The 26,027-nt window shown below is 35.1% G+C and overlaps 1 protein-coding gene across 3 annotated transcripts in view; it reads right to left on the minus strand.

The window, feature by feature from the left end:
* Window positions 1–1,216: 1,216 nt before the first annotated feature.
* ATOSA (atos homolog A) overlaps window positions 1,217–26,027 on the minus strand; it is a 46,265-nt gene continuing 21,454 nt past the window's right edge. For 2 of the 3 annotated variants that reach the window (XM_062583813.1, XM_062583811.1), the window contains exons 2-12: window positions 18,218–18,402; window positions 17,274–17,476; window positions 16,490–16,615; window positions 14,381–16,226; window positions 13,743–13,859; window positions 12,635–12,714; window positions 11,868–11,976; window positions 10,814–10,972; window positions 8,574–8,642; window positions 7,546–7,745; window positions 1,217–2,171 (exon numbers count right to left, since the gene is read on the minus strand). In XM_062583813.1, coding sequence (XP_062439797.1) covers window positions 2,018–2,171; window positions 7,546–7,745; window positions 8,574–8,642; window positions 10,814–10,972; window positions 11,868–11,976; window positions 12,635–12,714; window positions 13,743–13,859; window positions 14,381–16,226; window positions 16,490–16,615; window positions 17,274–17,476; window positions 18,218–18,402 — 3,248 coding nt within the window. In that variant the 3' untranslated portion in view covers window positions 1,217–2,017. Of the gene's footprint in view, window positions 2,172–7,545; window positions 7,746–8,573; window positions 8,643–10,406; window positions 10,500–10,813; window positions 10,973–11,867; window positions 11,977–12,634; window positions 12,715–13,742; window positions 13,860–14,380; window positions 16,227–16,489; window positions 16,616–17,273; window positions 17,477–18,217; window positions 18,403–26,027 lie in introns of those variants that run through there. The other variant, XR_009959447.1, reaches the window with a different exon arrangement.

The following is a 26,027-nucleotide window of genomic DNA, read 5'->3' on the forward strand; positions in this document are numbered from 1 at the left end:
ATCACTGGGAAGAAAGAAAAGTAGTTTCTCAAGAAGATAAAAGGATGATTTGCAGAAGTTTTAACTAAGAAACAGACATAGAAACATCATATACAGTCCATGCAAAATAAAAGCTTAACCTACTAATTTTGATTTTTCATTAAAAATCTGTCCTTTTTCATTCCTTATTTCATCATGTATGTAAACAGATGTGCACCACAACAGAAATAACTACTCTGAGAGTACCAGCTGTTTGCTTGTGACTGAATAGCAGATACAAAGGAACTACAACATATTCTTATTTCTCATCAGTCCAGATCCTAGTTACGTACACAGTACAACTGTATTGACATTTGTGCTACCCAGAAAACATTTTCCTTGTTTTTACAGGACTTACAAATGACTAGAAATAGAAAAAAAAAACAAAAACAAACAAACAAACAAACAAAAAAAAACTCTTCCTGTACAGTTCTTCCCAAGTCTCTGTAAAGCAAACATTAACCTTTGAAATTCCAGTGTAACAGAGGAAAAAATACTGTTTAAGTCAGAAATGGATTCTGTAACACCTGAGCTTTGTCTTACTGTAGCAACAGCTGTTTGAATATACAGTATCATAGCTGTAAGATAGAGTGGGAAGATAGTGGTTAAGTATCATCTAGTCTCCCTTACTTTCCCTGTTTGACTTCCTGAAGTTTCATGATGCACTGACTTAAATAAGAGCTGTGTTGAATCTACAACGTTGACATTCATTTTTTTCAAAAGTCTTCATCAGATAAGGATGTTATACTCCCAAATATGAACATTTCCTCTTATATTATTGACACTAAGAAAGAGTAAAGTGTAAAAAATACATAACTGAAGGTAAGACAGTTGAAAAACTCCAAGATCTTCAGCAAATACTGTACAGCTGAATCTGTTCCTCATTACAGACAGACTCCAAGTATACTTAAAAACCTGCTACTTTTTTCACCCTCAGCTACACAGTTTAGAACTTACCATAACCTTTTTAACTGATTGCATTGTTTTAGGAATAACATATGTATTGGCAAGTACTTATATGCCCAAGGTAGCATTCCTACCAAAACTTCCTATAGCCACCTACTGGCCTGAATGGAACTGACCTGTTACAAATATTTCAGATTACATGAAGATCTCCTTATCTAAAAATAAAACAAAAAGTACAAGTTTCATAGCTTTTGCATATATTTAAGATATAAATACTAATTTGTTTGCACAGTACATCCTTTAACACAATCTGAGAAATCAAATATGGGGAGGAAAATTTATGTGAAACATTCAAACTATTAACAGAAAGGATTATTAAAGTGTCCCTTTATGAAAGAAAGAAATTGAGGGAGCAAAACATGAACTGAATCTGTGATCTGAATTCATGAGTAAATAAGAAACATTCTGCACTATGGTTGCAAGTGCTATTAGACCTGTATGTGAGAAAGAAAAAGAGGGGAACATTACAGAAAGAAAAGAAAAAAAACAAATGCTTGCATAGTATGAAATGTTATGGAAGTTCAGCTGCTGTCCCCATTTTCAATAAGTTAAATGAATATCACTTAAAACATCACACAGATTAAAGACATCTGTATATATTTCAGATTTCAATATTAATGCCAAAAATACATAGTATGATTTTACATAAGATTTATGCTACATTAGAACACTAAAGACAAACATCACTTGAGTATTAAATGAAACATTAAATATTAAATAACTGAAAAATAAAATAAAAAGTGTAAACACTAAACTAAGTTGGGAATTTGCTATTGCAACACATCCAATGAAGTGGTTTAACAGTACAAAAAAGATTAGACTTAAGTATTTGTTTCCAGTCTACTTGGAATACACAAAGCTCATTCCAGGAACCTTTACAAAACTGGTCCAGGATCACAGAAGAACTTTGCCTCTCTTGCACACTATTTTCATTCCTTTACAGATTTAACTTTATGCTGTCATACCATATACCAATCTTTGCTTTTAAGGAGTAATCAACAGTAAAATGAATACTTTAGTTTGCCATTGTTTGCTAACATCTTGGTGAAAACTGAGGATTTGTTGGAGATTCAGTGTAAGATTTGAGTTCATACGCAGCGCCACTATCAACTTCCATGGATTTCCGAGAGAACAGGAGCCTTACATCTCTGTGGAGGTAGATCTTTCCAGATTTAGAACTCTGGAACCTGAAAAGATATTTATCTGTATTATAAAACAAATAAACAGAAAAACATTCCTCTTTAAATATTACTGTATTAAATGAGTTCATTTAAGAAATTAAGGCCAGAAAACATCCGAACATACAAAACTAGTACGTAAGTAATCAGCATGTTAAAATTAAAGGAGAAAGATTAACCTGATCTTTTCTAACTATTTTATATTCTTTGGTGTTTAAAGATTCTGTTTCCTATTTACCAATACACTATTAACTTTGGAATTGGCACGGAATATTTAAGGTCCATATTGCAATTACATAAGTCATAGATTCAAGTTCTCAAGAACCTGGGAAGGCAAAAAAGGATTCCTAAGTGTGTACTCCCAAAAATACACTACAGGCAGCCGAAGCATGTACAAAAGGGAAGATTCAAATCATCAAAGCAATGCCAAATATATATTTCAGTGCTAACTATCATACAGACAGATTCCACTGCTCTTTATGAAAGTACCAGCAAGAAGTTTATTACTGCTTTATACTACATGACAAATCTAGGTCAAACTCAAGAAGTAGTAGCTAAAGGGGTTTCTGCAGGCAGATTAAAAAAAGAGAGAAGCTTAAAGCAAAAAATATGAAGCCACTTCACAGAGATCAGTTCACTGGCCCAAACAGTGAAGTAAACCGTGACCAATTGCTGGGCCTATTTACCTTGTCTGCTGCAGCTGAACTGCCTACCTAATTCAGGTCCTCCAAGCCTACCAGAAACATGCCATTTCCATTTTCCCTGAGATTTCACAACCACAGATAAGGAGACTACATTGGCATTCCAGAGAACTGTATTCTATAGTCTTTATCTGGCAGAGGTCCTTCATTCCTTTTCCTCAACCAGGAAAGGCAGGAGTCCTAACAAGGATTTCTTATGATAACTGAAAGCTGCATAACATCATCGTGCATGTCATAGCAAGGGAGAAAATCTATTGCTACATAAGATAACATTATTACAAATGCTGAGAAAGCAAGGCACACACAAAAGCATACACGACAGTATTGCGTACATTAGAATTTGCACTGATTTTTAATAAAAATTTACTCATTGATCCCATTGAAACAAAAGTACCATCTCTATTTACACGGAGACAATAAATAACGTATCAAAATGAAATTCTAAGATAGGAGAAAGGAAGACAACCAACAGGATAGAAGATCCAGCAAAGTTTAATTGTCTGGGACAGGCAGGATGTAGAAGTGTGTTCTATGTCACTGTTTCATTTAGACTGGTGAAGCAGAACAGCCTGTAGTGAGCGCTTTAGCGAGACAAAGGAAAGCTCTCCTCTCCTAGATACCAGCTGTCAAGGGCACTAAATGTAGTGGGATCTAGCAGAATGCTTCTGCTGGCTCCCAAAGAGCTCCCATCCATCCTTATTTATTCATTCAATGCTGTCAGTGTGAAAGCTCTTTACCTGGCAGGTAAAGACTTTCTGTCTTAATTCCCAATTCTACTTTCAGAAAAGACTCTGAAGGAGGGCACAAGAAGTAAGACACAAGGAGCAAACCGAACACCACAAAAATTTAATTCAGTATGTAGCATGTAAGACATTTTTAAACAAAAAAATGTAACTGAAATAGCTATTGCATCAAAAGCATAATTGACTACATTAATTCACATTTAATAGATGCACTTACCAAAGCATCATTGTGAAGTAGATCCATATTATTCCCATCTTAGATTGGTCTATCAGAAACTAATGATTTTTTTTTTTAATGTCTCAAGATCACTATTTTCAAGTAGTGAGAATCTTGCGAGATTCTCTTTCGCCAGTAAGTATTGCTTCCCTGCACTTTGGCTTTTTTGAGCATGACACTTCAAGAAGATTGAAGGAAGATGAGTGGGAAACAGTTACAGAGTTTGGGGGATTTTTTGAAAGTCTCTGCTTCTACTGCCTATTTTTTTTCTGTCAGAAAGATTAACTATTGTAATTGGACTTGGAAACTTGCTTCTCATGCATACAAATATATTAGAATAACCAGAAGGCAACAATCACATACACCCTTGCAGGGTAGTCATGGAGTGGCTGGCTTGGGACTTGGTTTACATTGTGTCTATGAGCAAAAACTTAAAGAGGCAATTCCAGTAGTTTCATACAAGGAAACCAAGAAAAACACAATAAAGAATTCTGACAGATGGTGTCTTAAGAACAATATCAATATACAAATACAGGAAAGCTCAAAAACACAAATAAAAGATGAGCTAGAAAGCTGCCATCCTCTGAAGAAAACTGCAGAGAAAAGAAACTTTAAATGATAAACATTATTGGAGAAATGACACATACAAGCACAAATGCTATACATTTTATAAACCATCAACATATACTATGAACAGAGTAAGCTACAGAAACAGAATGTAGCAGGATAACCATAAAAATACATGTAGCAGGACCTTTCCTTTTGCAAGTGGAAGAGACTAACCAATGTAAGTGTAAATAAAAAATCGCCAGAACTATGATATGAATTTCTAGAGCACAAAAATGCTGACAGATTAAAAATATCAAAAAGCACTAATAAATCATTAATAACAAGAGCCTTAGCTTCCACCTATACATATGTCACATCAGGAAAATACTCAGAAGAAGCTTCTCAACACCTTGAAGAATCACTGCTTTGAACAACGAGTTTCACGTTTACCCTCAGTCTTCAGTAACACTTAGTTAATGAAAAAACAACCATTGCTTAGCCATTAAGCAACAGCAATTACAGCCCAATTATGCTCCATAAATAGAGGCAATATGTCAGTAACTACCAAGCTTTAAAATCTTGAAAAATGCTAAGCTATGGGAAGGTTAACTGTTTAACTGCCTATATATTGCATTGCAGATTTAATTACAACACAAGAATCATTGCTTGAGAGTTTACAGATTTTTTTTCCCCAAAAACATTTTCAAGAGGCTACTTAAATTGCAAGCTCAACTCTTGATTTTTGTATAGCAAAAAAAGCTTACTTGTTGAAGCAAGCTATACTTTATACCTCAATACTGTAGCTCTGTGTACAAATACAGTTTAATAGCATATCAAACACTTTCTCAAGCATATAAAAATATGTATGTAAAAGCTGCATGGGCAATAAAACTGACACTGTTTTCATGTTTTAGGAAATCTCACTACCAACGTTAAGCTCCAGACCTATGCTAGCATTTTTGCTGAATTACCACTTGAAAAAAGCTTTCATAATATGAGTGCTGACAGCTGTAATTAAGGCCTCACAAGCAGAAGCTACCACAATGTCGCTTACTGTTTGTGACTTAGTTTGTCTTTTTAGCAAAATTTAAACCTATAAGCTTAAAATACTTCTTTTCAGAAACTACAACTAAAAATGAAAAGCTGCTTGAAGCTAACTCGAGTAACTTAAAATTTCTTAATAGCAATAGTTTAAGTTGTTTACTTTTACACAGAAGTTTTCAGTAAAATGGTTTTGAAAAAACTTTGCTACTTTTAAAAATGAAAGGCATTATAATTTTTAACACCTCTATATATGAATAATACACTACCAAAACACATTAACGGTCTCAATTAAAGTCCATCTTTAATAAAGGTAATACTAGATAGAAAGCAGAACCTTCTGTACAGTCTGAAATGTTCCATTCAATAACCCTCAGACAGATTGGCTTAAATTACTGTAACATTTCAAGCAGTTTTGCAATTTTCCGTTTAATAGCAGAAATCAAATTAAAAGGCCCACTATTTGGGTTCATCTCTGAAGCAAAAAACTGCTAGCATAGTCTGCAGATACTCATTTTTCAGGATGAGCATCTAAGCATCATAATTATGATACAGAAACAGATACATTTCCAATTATACTGCACGCATCACAAATTTACATGTAGATCCCTACGGTAGGCCTGAATGCTATGCTAAACTGTATAGGCACTTTAAAACTAAAAGCAGCAGGACCGCTGCATTTCTCTCTCTCAGCAGGTATCAGAAAAGGAAGCTCACGAAAGAAGACTTACTATCCATAAAAGACTATGTAGAAGAAAGTAGGTTTGTCTTGAAACAGAACTAAGTATTAGGTCTGTTTAGAATGCAAATTTACAAACTATATTATATTAAAGCAGAAATTAAGAGAGGATAGACTTCTAACATACTTCATGCCTCTATGTCAGGCTCAGCTGGCCACAGATTTTTCCTCACTTCTATAGCTGTGAGTAACCTGTCCACAGTTCCTTTCCATTAGTTATTATATTACATATGAATAGAGCCTTTCATTTGGGGTACACATTCTTTTTTCAGAATTGACTCCTGAAGAAAATTTTTAGAAGGTGGTTAAGTGACAGACAGCAAATTAGTGTTTCCTGGAAGGATGAAGTTGAATTCAGACTAAAATTTAGAACAAATATACAGTTCAACAGCCTCATCACGATGCTATTTTCACACTCTAGTAAATGAAAGTACATTTTTTTTACGACTGTCAGCACTCATTTAATGGGAAATCTTGGTCTGGAATCACCGCCACAGAGAAAGTCGTATTCACGTGTGCTTTGTAGAAGTCAATGGCATTAAACAGGAAAATAATAAGCATTGAAAGCAATTCTACAACTAGTTTGAAATACAACTTTTGAAAAGTTTAAGACACTTAATTTTGCTTTCCTCACTAGCTTTAGAGCATCAGCTATTGTCAGGTTTTAAAGTGGTGCAATCAAATCATTACGTCTGCATTTATGTGGTCTGTTTACTACAATAACGCCAGCAAAAGCCTGCAAACTGCAGAAAGACTAATGTAGCAATCGTTGCTCATTTGTTTCAATTTGTAGTCTTCAGAACATCCAAATAGTCCTAACAGTGTCTGGTTCCAGGCAGCACTTTGTAAATCATTAAGGAAGATTGTCTTAATGTATCATAAAGTGACTGACTTATTAGTGGTATTGCATCACTAAACAGATATTTATGTTTTTACCATTAAGTACTGCATTTTTAGGAGCAACTCAATACTTTTCACATTAGAACCTATTCCGCTGAACAGGAAAAGTGCTACGATACTGGCCACCATCTCTGCATTGATCCTTAGTTTTGGCTTTTACCCATGTAACATCCATATTCACTCTTTCCTGTGACTTGAAAAAAGGTACATTAATCCAGTCAGAATTACATCTCTCTTGGTAGGAAATGAATTAAGCTATATCAAAACGTTAATGACAAAAAAAGAGCTTTATATTTTAACCTTGATTCTCCCCAGCAGAGTCCAAATTATTTATTAGCATTTCTTTCTCTACTGTCCAGCTTGAAGTCCAAGTTAGAAGTATTTGTTTTTAAAAATAAGTCTGTATACAAAAAGGCTGTCTGGCAAAGACAAGAAAAGATCAATAACTTTTGGCAGGCGCTTGGAGTATTTCACTTTACTCTGAGGAGCTTACCTCAGATGTATGAGGTAGCGTAGTAGCCTTTCTTCAGCCTGTTGAGTATTTTCTTTATTGACAGTTCTCTTGATTTCTCGTCTCACAGGAACAGAAAAAGTTCTTTGCCGTAGGAATGTTTGATGATTAGCTGGCATTTCTCTCAAGTCATAGATCACCACAAACATCTTCACCACAGTTTTGTTAGGGTTAAATAAGGTCTGAAAAGACAAACAGCTTAAGTACAATAGTCTATTGAGTTTACAAACTAAAGAAAGATTTCACCTGCCAAAATAGTCAAAATTTACACTGTCCTCTATGCATTTTGTTGTTACTTCACATAGAAACATTTCTGCAAAAAGTGTACTACACTTTTTCTGTTCTTCAACAGTTCAGCTACTAGCAACTCCCATTTTTAAAAATAACACTGATCACTATCTAATCAAAAACACTAGAATATGACTATTATTTGATAGTCTGCATCCACATTTTGGTTTATTTCTTCAGCCAGCTTTTTGTCTATATTATTTTCTAGACACACAATGGTAGGCTTCACTGTTGAAAATGAGATTAGCAGTTTGTGATTTTGGACTGGATTCTTCAAAGAAAAAGGCTGTTGGTTTTAGGAATGACTGTGATTTAACTTCTGATTTGATTATACAAAGGAAGTGTTCTTAAATTATTTTTAACTGCTATGTAAATTACATAAAGCTGAATGATTAACAAGGATCTTGCCTTTAGAAGAATTTTGGAATTTGGACAGTGACATAATCCACCACTTCTTCAAAACTATTGTGCCACCAGCTACTATCCTGAATCCTCAGTAACTGATTTTAAACCTCTTCACGGCACAGAGAGGTTGAAATGTTTGGAGCTATTTGTCCCACAAATTCCAAAAACATGAATCTCTGTAGGTACTGTGATATTCTAATTTTTCGAAGTATGTTTCCACTGCTTCATAACTATCTCTAATAAAAAAATCTAATTCCCTCTGCTTGAATTTCTTGATATTAGCGGTTTCAGCACACTCAAATCTGCCAAGTACCTACCACTTGTATTGTTCCTGAAGGCGGTACCCGATAACCCCTTTTACCAAGGGACTCTAAAGTAATAACACCCTAAAAAAAAAAAAAAAAAAAAAAGTTCAAGCCAAGACATTAACAAATGAAAATATTCTATTCATGCAATTGTACTTATTCTAAAAAAATAAACTGTATTAAAATTAAATGACTGAGAAGGCAAACACTTAAGATGCCGTTAAAATCAACAGTAGGGGCCTTACAGATACACTGGCAGACCATTAAAAGCTGTGAAATAAAGCGTACATTCTCCTCTTGAAACAATATGAACAGGTTTCCACACCTTAAGACTAGTTGTCTAGCAGATACAGAGAAATAAGGCATTCTTCTAAAACTGAAAGACTTGTACCTTCCCTTCCATTTTCAGATGGCCTATAATTGCACCAATAATACTCCAAACCTCACAGAACTATTTCTGCTTTTCAAAAATAGTAGATGCATCTAAACTTCCATTCTAATTCAAAACTTCAGCAATGATATAATTTGCTTTTGCACGACCTGTGACCTACAGAACACCTGACTTTCTCACATACCATGCACCAGGAAACTTCTTCCACTTTAACAATGCTGAGGTCACCATTAAGGTATTGCAGTAGAGTGCATGTTTGGTTAAACTGCGCTGCACAACTGTTGTCACGCAACAAAGTGGACATACAAAAAACTCCCCCCAAACTCAGAGCAGAGAAACTAGCTATACAAATAGAAACAATGTTTCTGATGATGGAGGCACTATATAAATGCTGTTTTAATCCTATGAGACTCAACCATAATAGCATGTTTACAACATGTGGAAAAGAATGAAACAATGACATCAAGGTAGTAAAATAAGCAATGCGACTTTAACCATTTGTGGAACAAATTCCTTCAGGACCTGGAAAATCATCTGAAAAACGAGAAAGATAAAAACAAAAGATAGATACTTCTTTTACAAGTTTAAACTGTATTACTCAAACTTAACTTGCAAAGCCATTTCATTTCCTTTTCTGAATACTTTAAAAAACAGAAGGTCAAAATATGGCAAAGTGCCATGAATTCTAAATCTCAAGATGATAGGATGCCCAGTACTTTACTTGCATGTTTAAACAGATCATTTACCATATTAGACATAGATATACATACCACAACCTCTCTTAAAATTAGATCTATCACCCACATAACATTGATGTTACTTAGCAGGCATTCAAAACAAATCTGACTGATTCAATGTAACTATACAACAGATCTTTTTGCTTTTTGCAAGGTAGCACCTTAGGCATCCAAAAAACCTGCCATTCTAGAAAAGCAGAACAGAATTAATACATGGATATTGAGAACACAAGTAACGTGTCAGTATAAACACTGGCAAACTAAACAGCTGGTGAGAATCATTTGTGTCACACTAGCTCAGATAGCACTTGCTTAAAAAGAGAGGGTTAAACAACCTTTGAGTCTCAGCTCTCCATAAGCAACTGTACCTTGGCCTGCACCTAGGCCACCTGCTGGCAAAGTGGTCAGTTAGTTGCCTGGAGCAGCAGCTCCTTGCAACAGTAAGACACATCCAGTTAAGTGTAGCTATTGCCTCACTGCCTATTTTAGGTAACTTAAACAAAATGACGTAACAGGGGCTGATCACTCAAGCGTGGAGGCAGACAAGTATGTTCAATATCTCAGGATCAGAGGAGCAGGATGGTACTAGAAAGAAACAGGAGAAAGAATACTAGTTTGGGAAAGGAAAAAGAGGAAGGAGAATGAGAAGGCTAGTTGAATGCAGCTGAAAATACCCCAAATCCCTCCAAAGCCCCACTTCCTGAACTCTATACTCACCTAGCTTTTGTTCTTCATCTCCATCCATCTGAATTTAATCACCGCATTCTGAAGCCAATTCTGTCTCCAAGTAAAACTTGGGGGTTTTGCAGCCTCAAAGGATGAAGGCAAAAATATCCTTATTCTTGACTTCCACTGCCCTCAACTTTACCAGTTTTGCTGAAAAACTCTGAACTAACTCAATATTGTTTGCATATATTAATATGCTAAGTATAAAACACCTCAGCAAAATTAGAGTTATATACTTTAATACAATAATTAAACTTACATTAGACAAGTTCACCTGTCTACAAGCTAAAATCAGCTTTTTTCCAGGCTAGTCTTCCAGTGAAAAGTGACTATTATATTTGGCCTTCATAAGCTACTGGGATTGAACAGAGGAAGAATAAATTTGACTACACACTTACCATATAAGGAGAAGGTGCATTATCATCTGAAACACTGTAGAATGACACTTCAACTGGAAGAGTCATGTGAGTAGGACAAAAAACTCCACTTGCTCCCACTTCTGCTGTGAAACCATCAACAACACCTAGCGGGTCTAAGCGGAAATTCAAGACAGACTCCTGAAAAATCAAAACATACACAGTTTAGGTTAGGAATGCTTCACATAATACCTAACAAAACTAACCAGTAAATAAGCAGTTATGTAAGAACTTGGGTCTTACAGTCTTTTGAAAGGTGACATACCAAAAATCACAACCACAGCATAAATAACCATTAACAGAGGAACATCACACAAGGTACCTTTTTTTTTTTAAAAAAAAAAAAATAAAGGTGTGTAATAAAAATCCAACCTGAATTCTACTGAAATTTGTGCAACTCCCCTTCTCTCCCCCAACAATTTTACTGCAGTAGGGTTTATGCATGGTTTTCCTTGACACGTGCAATTAGTAAACTAATTCGCAACTTTTCTCAAAGTATTCAATACATATTTCAGGAAGAAAAGTATAATGCAACCAGTAAATGCAATACCTTTTAGTTGTTAAATTTTGATATGCTACATGAAGTAAAAAGTTCTAGGGTATACCTCCTATATATTGTTTACTATACTAATTTAACAGAGCATTTGGGATACATTAAGTATGTTTAAAATTGTCAGAATCTTTTTTTTCTAATTATATATACACCATAAACATGAACAGTTACAGGATGTTAACTCTCATTTGAGATAACAGAACACCTCCTGATTTGACGAAAGTGGGAATTAAACTTACCCCTTAAAGTTACAAGGAACTCACTGTTTCTCTATCTCTGAATTTGTATTATAAACCTGAGACAGAACATGTCCAGGGAGTTAAATACATGCCTTTATAGCTGGAAATTAAAACAAATTTTATTCAATTCAATTGTGAACTTCCACATTGCAATCAGACAGGAATTATCCACATTAATGCATTTTAAAAAGCAGTACAGAAAAAGACTAACAATATCACAAGCCTTCTAGAGAAAAGGTAATACCTCAAAGTTTCCTAGAAGGCTAAGACTTGTTACTGGTGGAGCACTAGAACTTAGAAATGGTTTCCCATGGCTGTCTGGATCACTGTCTCTGTTTATACATTGTTGAGGGCTATTTAAAAAGAAAACAGAATAAGTATAAAGCACGAACACAATTTGCTTTTGTTTTCTGGGTATAAATAGCTTTAGAATGTCACAGCCATCGCCATCCATGCAGCAGACTCTCAGATATAAGGAGATTTCAACATTCATCTCAAAAGATCAAGACTAGCCATCCCTAGCCTATGCTGGAGCCACCTGAGCATCTTTCACATCACTGACAACATAAAGCAGACATAAATTCTTTCTGCTAGGTCAGCTAAGACAATTCTGAAATGACTTCACGTCACAGAGAAACAGAACAATCACATACGGACATTTGTTTTCATAATATTTAAGTTTTTGGGATGATGAAAAAAGATAGAAACCATACCAAATTAAGTTTATCCACCTTTGTTGCATATTGTCAGATGGTGATGTTAGTTTAATGGATAAAAAGGGAATCATGAAAGAAAATCTGTCCAACTAATGTGCCATTGTAAGGGTCTGAAATCTAATGTTACTCTGCTGAACTACAACAAAATTTGAAAATAATTATTTCAAAATCATGAGTCTTTTGAAAAGCACCCCCACGTTCTGTCTTTGTTAACTTGCTTTACTGCTGCATACAGGTATGTATAGACATTTTATTTCCAAACAAATTCTCAAAGTTTCTCATTATTAAAATATACCTTCTTGTGGACAAGCATTTCAACCGTAGCAGTGATGAGTCCAGATCAAAGCACCCAGACTGTGTTTTCCTTTGAGGAACCTCAAGAGGAAAAGAACGTGTTAATTTGAACACTGTATCTATAGGAGACTCTATTCCAAGTTTGACAAAAATTTTAATGGCATTACAAAATTATAAAAACAAGGCAGAAGAGTCATTTTTACATATTCTAAACTTAGTGAAGAAAATTCTTGGATTATTTAATACCAATACTGTAAATTCTGATTAAGAAAGACTAGTTAAAAACATCAATCTGGTCAACATAAACAGTCAGAAGCTTCTAGAAGAATATGAAACCTGAACAACAAAAACTAATTCTACCCCAAAATCACTGTACACCTCTTAAGAAAAACACCTCTTTGGAATGACAGAAAATATTAAATGTAAATAAGTTGTATCAATTTCCATCAGAAACCTCCAAAAATATGAAATACTTTACAATGCACCAAATAATTAAATATATATGTTGATTACAGAACATCAATCACTCCTTCTGCATTTTTAATTGAGATTGCCTTTTGGTTTAAAGGTCCCAAATAACATACCAGAAACTATATTTTCCCAAGATCTGTCTGCCTTGTCACAGCATTTTATATTACCTAATTGGTCAATGACATCTCTGATTACGGAAGAATATACCTTACAAACAGTTCACAGAAACAAAAGCTTTAGAATAATAGACTATCGAGTATTAATAACTCACACAAAAAGTCTTCAATGACAAAATAAGCTAGCTCATATTTAAAACATTAAGCTTTAAAACGCTTTCTTTTATGCTCTAGAACAGCACAAAAGCGTTGTTCACTGTAGAATTTTCCAGTATCAATTTTTGTTAGTCAGTATCATAAACAACTAACTCTCCAATATTTTCATCCCCAGAATTAGCATTCAACTTCATCTGAGCGTTAACTCTCAAATTTCCGCTAGCAGGAGTATTTGTCCTGTGTCACTGAAAGTAAAAATAAACAATTCACATAGACGTTTCTGTCAAATTTTCTCCAATACACAGGTATTAAAAGAACAAAGTATTTTCTTTCTCATTTAGAAGCTGTAATTTCAAAATAGCTTACAGGACTTGAAAGTAGAGGCAATCCAGTTCTGGGATGAAAAGCCTTGGTTGAAGTTCCATCCAAGGATCGAAAATTGTGTTTCCGACATACATTTGTGTTTTTGAGAGATGGTATTTTCTGTGAGAGCAAAACAAATTTACTCATGGTATTAATGGGCTATTTCAAGGGTCTATCTAGCTAATACTTGGCTTGCTTTAGCAGAAAAGACAGACTTCTCAACCAAGTGAATTTACATCCAGCTAGCATTTTAGGAAATATTCTGAAGAAGTTTCCTTTTGACTCTGTGTACAATCACTGAAAACTGTTCACTTTTTAATCACCACATATCACATGCAGACAGTGCTATAAAGAATGGGATGTCTAACTGCCTCGGTTAGAGGAAGCAGAATTACAGGAAGCAGAACGCAATAATGCTTTTCTAAGCATTAAACATAAAATTAAGAATGTGTGTATGTAGGTTGCTACAGGGACAAACTTCACTTTGACCTCAAAGCATACAAGAATACCACACTATTTCATATAAAGTCAGGCATAAATCCTTCTTGATACTGACTCTTAGCAAATCCTGAACACACTCACAAGTTACCTGACTAACAGCAGGTAATCCATTTACTCCTTTTATTTGTGTATTTATTTACCTGCACATCTGGGTTTTTCAGTCGTTCACATTTTACTAAGCAGTCTTCTATAGATTTCTTCTGAGAAGTGCTTTGTAAATCAAGGCCTATTGGGTCTTCATTCTCATCATGTGCAGTTTTATTTTTATCTTGTTTGTTTTTGTTTTTGAAACTATCATGGTCTTTATTTAAATAATTTTCAATACTAATAAGTTGAGTATTTTGCTCATAAATATTTGGTTTTTTTGAGTCTCTATCTAAACACTTGAGCTCATTTTTGTGCAAAGAGTCAGATGCCTGCATCACAGTTGCTTTTTTTGTACCTTCAAGTATTCTGCATTTATCTATCTGTAAATTGTTAAAATTGACGGTGCTATTTTTCTCACCAATGACTGTTCGTTCTTTAAGTTTATTTGTGCAAATCTGTTCATCAACGCTGCTGAAATTTGAACACTGTTTAATTCTATTGGTTATTTGGTCTTTCTGTGTATAACCAGAATGTATCATTTCCAATTTATCTGACAATTCAGATTTATTTTCTTTAATACAAGATGATGCATGCATGTTAGTAAGTGAATGAGAAGTTCTATTTGAAGTCTGATGAAATGCATTTCGGACAGCTTCACTGGGTTTTGTTAAAAGCAATTTTCTTCTTGCTTGGAGTTTTAGAGAAGCCTTCACTTCACCATCAAGTCTAGAAGGACTAACAGGAGCATCAGGTGTTCTCATCCTTGATTTACTACTATCTTCTGTCAAAGAAAAATCAGATTTAGCAAAAGAAACAGAAGATCTTTCCTTGCCTTTCTTCAGCAAATTTTCATCTTCGTACGTACTTCGAAAAATTTTTGAAGAACCTGGGCTAGTTTCATGTACTTTGAATGGATGCCCAGTAAGATGAGAAGTAGCTGGATCACAATGAATCAGGTGTTGGGCAATTCGTGCTATCATCTCCTGCCGCTCCTGAAGCAGAGAACCTATCAAAGGATTGCTCTCTCCCACAGACTGATGGTCACAGTGGTTCACTGGAACATGAGAATCAACCAGCGTGATCTCTGGTATTGTTCTAGTTTTACCTTCACCACCATCATCTGGTATTGCATTATCTAAGTTGGCAACAGAAACAGAGGAGGTTTCCTTGCCTTTCCTTGGCAAGTTTTCATCTTCATAAGTACTCCGAAAAGCTTTTGATGTAGTTGAGTTGGTTTCATGTATGTTGAACGGACGTCCATTAACTTGTGAAGTAGCTGGATCACAGTGAATCAAGTGCTGAGCAATTCTTGCTATGACTTCTTGTCGCTCTTGAAGCAAAGAGCCTATCAAAGGATTGGTTTCTCCTGTGGATCGATGAGAACAATGACTATGTGAAACACGGGAATCAACCAAGGAAAAGGATTTAAAAGTCCTGACAGATGTTTCATGAGATTGTGTCTTACTGTCTGCTGTAGCATTACAGCACTGAACTTTAGACTGTGAGGCTCCAAAGTCAGATCCAAGACCAGCAGATGGAAAAAGTTTTAAACTTCTGATAGATGTAGTAAATTCAGGTGACTTTTTTACATTAAGTAGGCCTTCAGGTATCATTGTCCATGTTTGGTTCCCACACACGCGCTGCAAACTAGACATACTGCATTGTTCTACTGCAATGGAATCACTGCGCTGATGTAATTTATGCTCTTGCATCCTCTTCTCATAAAAGCTAAGGTTGCTGTGAATACTACATGTCAAAACTGGGTAGTTAGATTGTCTAGGCAAGGACTGGACGCTGACTTTCAAGGCCACATTGTGAGAAACATTAGGAACAGGAAATACATGTTCAGTTGGTGTCTGGGAGAATGTCCATTGCAGGTCTACATCTGCAGCACTTACTCTGAAACAACAGAAAAGCACTTTTACAGAAATTAATACAGACTTCATTAATCTACTTCATAGCACAAATTTCTGAAACAAAGTGTTAAAGACACTAGCAACTCTCATTCTTTGCAAGGTAAATAAATTACATACAACCATCAGAACACCTGGCCCAACAACATGCACCATGAAAGCAAACAGAAAAACAAGTAGAAAGAATGACTTTAAAATTACTTGCAACGACCTGCAAACAGCAAACAATTTTTTCTGGTTCGGACGTACCTGTACAGGATGTTACGAGGAACAGCACCATGTGAAACACTTAGCCAAGCACTTAACTGAGAGAAGAAAACAAAAGACCGAACAGCCAGTAAAAGGGTCTTCTCTTCAATAAATCGATCTCCACTTCTAAAATATATTAGAAGAAAGAAGTGGATGTTGGTAAAAAATATTCATAGAAAAATGAATTTAACAAAATCAAACATTCTTTCACAGAAAGATCTGTTGCTGTCCTCCTTCCTTTTTCCACTTGCCTGTTCTCTCCAATTATATTATCATCACTCAGGTAGAAAGCTAAATGCTTTCCAACACCCTGCAGGAAATTCCAGTCATAAAAATGTACAGTGTATTATATTGTTAGGATACTCTGTACTAAAAACTGTAAGACAAATTTATTTTCAGATTTTCATTCTGAAAATAAAATACAGCTGGATCAAGTAAAACAATGAAACACTTCAGTGTTTTAAAAATTATAGAGCACAATTTGTTCCTATGTACATAACAACTTAAATACTTAAGTTGTTTAAAACGTAAGAAATAATGCACAAAAATTACCATTTCCAGCTAGCAGCATTTTTTTACTCCATTTTACACAATGTACATTGCAGAAAGTACGAGCAAAGGCAAAGCAAGATTAAAAGATGCTCAGTTTTTACTGGTAAATAGTTGTTCTATTAGATCAATCATAATGGTAAGGGATCAATTTAAAAACACTGACAAACTAGTTTAGTAAGTTTAAAATGGTGAGATTCTTGCAATTATCAGCTAAACCTAATATCCAACTTACTGTCGAGGAACTGGTTCCAAAATCCACCTTTCTAACAACAATGCATCTTGTTTGATTGCAGGATCATTTAAATCATTCCCTTCAGTGTTAGGCCCTTCATCACTATAGCAACAATCTGGAAGTAGCATCACTTCTACCATGATTGGAATATTGTTCTTCCACAGCAGCATAACCTCAGATCTGGTTCGCCTAGCTTGGCGGCACTGAGGGAAAGAGAATACGTCAACACATGCAAACCATAAAAATACGAGCCAGATTTAAATCTAATTTAAAAATGTTTTTCAACGTTTTGGAAAAGGGTAAGGGTCAAATCCTGTAGAGAATATTTTACCAAATTAGATAAGATCCCAGAGCTATTAAATGAAAAATAATTACCAAACGCATTATTGGTTGCAGTTTGAGCAACTTCTGTGCAGAAGTTCATATAAATAAATTTCCCCAATCATCACACTTTTCTGCATGAACAACTTAAATTCTCACAGCACTTCAGACATTTTCCTTGAGCTGTCCTAACCTCACTCCAAAACACTTGACTATTTAGATTTGATCATATTCATGTTTTTGGATCTAGCCTTTCAGTTATTTAACTTCTCAAGACTATCTACAAAAGCAAAAAGTGTAAAGCAAGTGAATCTATCCTAAAAAACAAACAAACCCACAAGAATGCTAGTGCTTGAAATTTTGCATAATAAAGATTCAAACAGGTACTACATTCAGACAGTCTTACAGAAGTTTATATTCAAGAACAAGAGTACTAATGATCTCATTTTAAGGAAATTATTATTAGTACTGTACTGGGTTACATACTTGCATAAACACAGAAATGACAAAACAGTTGCTATTCAGTGCGTAACTGAATTTGCTAGGGAGTTTCTCAGTTGATCTTAATCACAATAGCAAGGATATACTCCATGTTACTTATAATAAAATGGGTATCATCATACCTGAGCCAGCTTGTCACTGCATTCATGCTTAATTGTTGGTGGCTGACTTGATTGTGCTGGAGGGCAATGAAAACCCTCTGTTCTACCCTTTATGGAATATTCAGGTGTTCGACCTTCAGTAATCAACAAGGCCAAGGACACCAGGAACTCCTCAGCTTCATATTCAAAGTACTCATCTAAAGTATCTGTCATTTCAAAAAAAAAAAAAAATGACATATACTGTGCAACAATGCTGCGTAACAAGTATTTAACTGTTTGCTGTCCCTACAGTTGATTCCAATTTATATTTGAAACATTAACTATATAAAATGGATGTTCGTATCAGATGATTGCATTCCTATAAGCTCAAATTACTGTACTATCATAATGTATCTTTATTTCATACAAATTCTGAAATACTCTAATGAAAAAAACTCACGTAGTAACTGCTCAAGTAACTAGATTTCAGTGCTGTTAAGAAATAATTGTGTTGTAAACCACAGCTGAATCATAGCTTTTCTAAAAGGGAAAAAAAAAAAGTTGCTTGGGTTCTAATGGAGGAAAGCTAGGGACAGTATGACTTGGCATCATTAATGTCATGTGACGGATATAAAGGGAAGCCACAATACATAACATAACACATTCAAAATGAACAGGAAAAAAAATAGAAGAGTTACTTCTGTAAGGAAAAGTGGGACACAATGTTCTTTAAGATCTGTATTGTGAATTCCTCCTGCTCAGAGCAGGGGTGACTTAAGAGAGTTCCATTTTTAGTTAACATTATCAACCTTCCCACAGAGAAAAGGTTCATGAGGAACATACAGAGTATTCATTGTTTTGCACAATGTTCAGTCCTAACTAGTGCAAAGAATTAAAACTCAACAAGTTTCAGCAGACAAAGCACCAGCTGGCATTGCTCTTCATAAATTACCCTGACAAACTCAATTCCAGCAGATACATGATGCAGCAGTCCCCTTGTTTTGTGGTACTTTATAGAACCTCCTTTTCCTCCTCCTTCGTCATCAGGATGTCACACATCATCCATACAGATTCCAGAGTAATTAGATCGTATCAATCCCTGTGTCCTCAGATACTTTTAAGCATCAAAATGCTTTAGTTACTCAAGTGGTTACAGAAAAAGTTCTCTTCCTATAAAGCTAAAATATATTCACTTCAAAGCCCATTTTAAGAGCAGTGAAGAAAAGTAGGCAGGGGCAAGGCTAGCAGGGATTCTTGTGTTTTTTATGCTTTAGGTGAACAAAAACACATGATATCTTCATAACTTCAGCTTAAGTTTCCTATGTTATCCACCAAAACAGAAGTGCCAATAGGTTTAGAATTAATTTCTATTCATAATTGTTTTGATTACTACACCTAAAATATTCCTCCACTCAGAGAAAAAAAATGGTCAGGAGGTAGTTTTTGTCCTCACTCCCTAGTACCACGTCATTTAGCAAACATGGTAAGACAGACTTGAGACACCTACATAAAAAGGGGATGTAGCCAAAAAAACTCCAGTTAAATGTGCAAGTACCCGCATATGCAAGTTCTAAAGCGTGTAAAACTAGCTTTTACATGTACGTATTTGCCTAGCCCAGGCTTGCGTTTCACGGACCCCAGCGCTGGCAGACTATATGGAGAGCTGCATGAGGTAAATAAGATAAGTAAGCCTACTGTCAGGAAACTAAGTTCGTTTTATAGGAGTCCATGTCTTTACTGGATTTTCTTCCCCGCCTTCTTAAAGGAACACACTCTTCTATAGGCAAGCAGCACAGATGAGAACAGGACACAGGGATCTGCCTGTCTGCTGTGGGTGCCGAGCACTCAGGATCAGCGAGGGGCACGAGGTCCCAGAGAGGAGGCTCTTGCTGCCCAAGCATCTCATCCGGCCAAGGCCAGCCCTCAGGCAGAAGAAAAGCCAGAGGCAGGCTGCGGCATGGATGAATTACCATTCATATAGCTCCATATAGCACATGGACTACATTAAATCACCTGGCATGAGTTAAAATGGTTATTCATCTGACGGATGACAGAAAATTACCAACAAAGCATGCCAGAAAGATTATTGGAAGAGTAAATAACAAAGAGGACAAGCCACTTACGTAGTGATATGAGTCACCTACAAAATTAAGCACCTGCAATTTTTTTTTTCCAGTTAAAAGGCTGGTCAACAATAGGGGAGGTATACTTGCAGAACAGGGAAGTAAGATTTGGGGGGAAAAAAAAGCACTCAGAAAAGGACTTAGATATTATAACTGATAAAAAATAATTTGCAGTATTATCCTGTCGCCAGTAGAAGCATCATGCTCAACTTTATACATCTAAAGGTCAGAGTAATTTTAATGAAGTCAGTCACACAGGCAAATCTCACTATTGCAGTACTACTTCTACTCTGATGTGCAAGTTTCAAAAATCTAGAAAGTGTTCAGCAAGAGTTACAAGAATTGCATCAGGATTAGCAGACCAAGCAGAAGGGGAAAGACGACACTCACCATTAAGAAAGCAATGAGAAATTCTGTTTAGTTAAAATATGCAAAAACATTCTGGCTTTCAGGAAAAAGGCAAAGAGCTTTGATCAAAATCTGTGCTTATGCAAACAGATCATATCTAAGTCAAACATTTTTTACTGTAACAGAAAAGTGCAGAGTAAGAGGTGATACCTAAAAAGTTACATTAGAAAAACCTAAATAGCAAGTAAAATAGACATGACCTTTAATTAACAACTTACCACACAAAGCTCTCTTTTTATAAAAGGAATCTATATCTGATCAGAAGTTTTTGGCCTTGACATAAATTAACAGATACACCCTATTATCTGAGTGGTTATGCATAGCTGGTTAGGTTCACTTAAAAAAAGAAACTGAGAAGAAACAGAGAAAAGAGAGCAAAGAGAGAGCAAAGAGAACAAAGAGGAAAAAAAAACTTTCTTTTTGCATTAAAAATGCTACAAGATTTATATTGTATGCTTGAAATATTCAACTTTCATAGGTATTCTGAACCACAAACCAACTTCATGAATTTTACAGACTATAAAAATATCCAAATACAATATCCAAGTAATGATAAAGCAAGGTAAAAAAAATCTGAAATAATCATTACTCAATATACAGAATACATAACTGATATTAGTTTTATAAACAGCTAAAATTTATTTAAAGTTTAATTTGCAAACATTGCCTATCCTCCTGTATCAAGCTATCCTCACCATTCCCTTATACTCTACTTTTATTATATAAATCTAAGTTTAGCATTTAGAGAACTACTATTTTCAAAGCAACCAACTTCTTGCCTTAAGGATGGAAAAGAAGACCAAAATAAAGCCAGTTAGAAAGATGTATTTGTGTTGTCTGTAGTTAAAAATACGATGTCATTTCAAAAATAAAACTGCATCCAGTTAAAGAATGAGAAACACCAAATATTGAACTAGAAAATGCTACCATTTTCATAACAGCATTATACAAAGACAGGGCCAACAACTTAAAATTACGTCAGCAATTTAACAAGCGAGGCATTTGATTTTGTTTTTAGTTTTTTCTTTAAATCACAAAAAGCAATCAGTACTAAGAAATACGTTTTTGTATAAAGGTCATGTGGAACATTGATTTTCTTGATTTTTTTTTTTTTTTAGCTCCACTTGACTGGAATAAATAGCAACTTTTAATAGTTTTCATAAAGGAAAGGACTATAAATACTGAAAAGCCTGGCAATTGCTCCTACAAAACAGACACAGATGATGCAAGTTGATGCAACTGAGCACAAGGGTGGAAAGATATTTATAGACACAGCAAACTCAGTGTTTAGTTAGAAAAAAAGTCTGTTAGTGTGTGCGCTGTAATCACCTGCTTTTGTGTACGAATCAGTCACGTTTAATGCACACATCATATACTGTGCATAAAATAACACTATGAAAACCTATGATTAAGTTTTACTATCTTTTTATTGCAAAAAGTTCTATTTCATAAAGTTAAAGATAGTTCTAGATTTTAAGAGTAAGGCAAGGATTCAAGAAATTACTGTAAGGAAATGAAACAATGTAAATATTTGACTAAAAGCTTCTCTTTTGGAATTAGAAACATCTACAGATGCTCCAGTTCACTAATTCCATGTTGTGCTTCACTTCAAATACAGCTGCCCTTGAACCTCAGAAATTCATCATTTTCTGAACGAAGTTATGCTGTGTCTGCCTGTTACAAACCTGTAACTTTATCTGAAGTCACACAGTTCAAGAGCCTTGCAGTATGAAGAACTGAAGTACAACCTAAGCTCTCAAGTGTCAGTCATGAGCTAGCCCACTTCCTTCAAGAAACAAGCTATTAGTTAAATTTACGTATATTCAAGCAAATGCAATGAAGTGGCTATTCACCGTAACTTAGAAGTACTCCTATATAGATTTTGTTCACGCTGGCCCCGTCTTAGATTGCAAGACATCTGTAAGCTTGGAAGTATGATAACCATTATGAAAATGCCAGCAAAGAAATCCACTACCTCATCTTACTCTTACCTCTCCTTATACTTTCTAGGGTATCAAACTGAACTTATCACAATAATCCAGCTGTTGGCAGGAAATGACAGCATAGAAGCTTTTAATTAAGATTGATGCATATTTGCTATTCTTTGAAGAAAACTTAGAAGCTGTAAGTAGTGCTGGATCCACTTAGTTCTGCACAGGAGAATCAAGAAGAAATTCAGCCACTTTCATGTCATTATACTAATTCATCATTAGAAAAACAGAATAAAACATGTAATTGATAAATAAGAAAAAAAAATTAATTAAGATTCAGCTACACAGTAGCCAACGAAGTTACTCTGGAATCCAGAGCAACAGAAATTAGTCAACACCGTTTCTATATTCCACTCTGGACTGCAACAACTTCCCCTGTATATAAAGAAAATTTACTGTGTACTTCTGCCACATATGTCTCATAACATTCAAAACTAATCTTGAGTCCATTTTACAAAAAATTGACTTATCAAAAAGTAGGGATGGGAAAAAAGTGCAATTTAAATAATGAATTTTACTAGAGCTTCTTCAAACAGCTGAGTAAGTACAGAAAGAAAATCTGGGTGAGGAAAACCAGTTTACCTCATTTAAAGCTTAAGCTGAGAACATAAAATACAGACTGTTAAACTGATCTGGGTGTTGCCATAGTACTTCCTGCACTCCAGCTAACACCCTATTTGCCATAATCATACCACTCACTGAGGTGGTAGTCTTCTTCCAACTGTAGTTTTCTATTCTTACCTAGCAACATCAGTTTAACCTGCTTTTCTTTCTTTTTTGACTTTAAAATGAATTATAGTTCCAACATCTACATTTTGATCAGGAAAATATATTTTATGAATTAATAGACTGAAGGGATTGTCCCTGAACAACACTATTTAAACTAAACTTGAGGAAAGAGGTTTCAGGGCTTTTTGTTTAAGTATTTACTTCCAAACCATTATAAGCGTGTGCAAAAGCTTACCAAAATCCTACCATTATGGCCTAAGTTGCACAGTAAATTCCCTCAATATCAGAATTGCATCCAGAAATATATTTTTAGTCATTTTGATCTTTGCATGTTTTCTCTTTATTGGACAATAAAAAGAAATACTCAAAAACAGATAATGTAAGACAAAGTATTTCTTGCTCTGCATCAATTTTACTCATTTCAAACCCCAGTTCACTTTCAGTTGCAAGACAAGTCATGTTACGAATACAGCTGTTCCACTGCATCTGAACAAAGCTGAAATGTCACTGCAAAGCCGTAAGACTTTTCATGCCAACTTTTAAAGAGATGTTTAGAATTTTAAATATACACAGGTTAGAGGGACAGAACACATGCATTTTGCTGATCCCTAGACTTACCAGTCTACAGTATGGGTTACAAAAGATTACCAAGTCAGTGTTTAACCAACATGCTATAACTAGACAGGTAGCGAAAGTTAAGAGGCCTTTTGCCTCAGTTAAGGCCCTTAATTAAGCACATACTAATTTCTGTCTTCTGTTCCTTAGTACAATAATTTCCAAGATGGCGATTTGGTTAAATGTGACCTAAATAAAAATCCTCTTGAAATTATATAATAGTGAAACAAATACTGTGCATCAGGAATAGACTAAATATCTTTTTTAAGGTTCCCATTCAATCTCCTCTAGCTCTTTTTATAATTCTTTTCTTTTTCCTTGATTAGCTGACACTGGCAAAAACTAGGTTATGTTAGAAGAAATTGTATGACTTGATTAAACTATCTGATCAAAAAAAAACTTAAAAAGCATGACAAAGCAATAGAATTTGTAATTCTGCAGCTCAAAAATGTTATTTTTCAGGTATTTTTGTTAGTCCATGAAAGGAAAACACTTAGAAGACATCTTTCAGAACAGGTATATGTCAACTGCAAGTATAAAGCAGATACCCAATAGATTTTGCAGCTGAAACAGGAAGGGAGTAAAAGTTTTATATCCAGCCTTCACCCTCAACAGCAGCACTGATTTGCCATCATCACAAGGGCACTAAGACAGGTTTTTTTAAGACTATACTGAAAACAAATTACTACAATGATCCCATTTTAAACTCTCATTCTAGCTCACAGGAAGGAGCAAAGAAAATGTGGAAATCAGACTTAGGCTAGTTTAAAGTCATAGCCAGCATAACGTGAAACTACATCCTGAACACTTGTTCGGGGGAGCTGAAAGAATTGGGGAAGATGACAGCATATCAACCCAAGAGAGAAAATACAGCATACTTAGGCTTATATAATACAGGAACATTTCTTCCTAAGATGTTTTCCAGAAAAGTGATTAGGTATTCTTATTTTTTGAAATTTGATTTTTCAATAGGAGTTTGTTTCGTTTTTTTAATACATATGTTCTTTCAAACTTCCTTCACTAATCAGTGAAGGAAGCTTTCAGCAAGGCTCCCATAGACAAGGTAACTTTGGAGATGATGACTGATGACCAGCTTCTCTTGTTACTCTCTCCAATTCAAGAACCAACTTAAGAGCAATTACATGGCTGATGACATACAGACTGGAGGCTTTCATAGACTTGTTCAGTTTTATTTTAACTATAAATATCACCATACAGTAGCTTGAGATCTGTCCTTTCTTTTCAAAGGAAGCCTAGAAAGTACATACTTAAAATAAAAAAGGGGCACGAAAAAGGCCTAAGTTGCACCTCTTTCTGAAGCTGTATCATCTATATGACAGTTGTAGTAATTGAGTACTGGGTGGTCTAACACTATTCAGAAATCAAGATATCCCCCCATTGAACAGGCTGACAGTATCTACGTATCAAAACCTAGCAGTGATTGAGGATACAGTGACTGTATTTCTATAATATATAAACAGTGTATCAGAAATGTTGAGGCCCTAAACATGCACGAGCACAGACATAAGCTCCCTTCTTAATTTAACAATATCCAGCTTGACAAAGGTTCAACTATCTGCAGACTTCTGCAGTATTTTATAGAGACTGGTTTAAAGATGTAAAGCGATAATTTGCAGTAACTAATCAGTCTAAAATGTTACTGGAACAGAACACTAGACTGCTGGATTTTTTTTTTTTTTGAGAGAGAGAGAAAAAAAAACAAACAAAAAAACATGTATGTCAATGCTTGGAAGAACTGCCAAAGCAGCCCTCTACTTGAAACACCGTGTCTGTATCCTGTGCTGACAAGACTGTTATCAAAATGTTATTCAGCAGGTTGTTCCTCTTTAGTTCACAATTTTCACCATATGTGCAAACACCTTTAGGAACAGCATTCTTAGTGATGTTGGGTTAGACACGTCAAAAAATGTTCGGTTTTAAATTTTCCCCACTAGTTTAAAAAGTAATCTCTGACATATTTCAACA

The sequence above is a fragment of the Rhea pennata genome, chromosome 10 (genome assembly GCF_028389875.1).
Source record: "Rhea pennata isolate bPtePen1 chromosome 10, bPtePen1.pri, whole genome shotgun sequence".
NCBI lineage: Eukaryota > Metazoa > Chordata > Aves > Rheiformes > Rheidae > Rhea > Rhea pennata.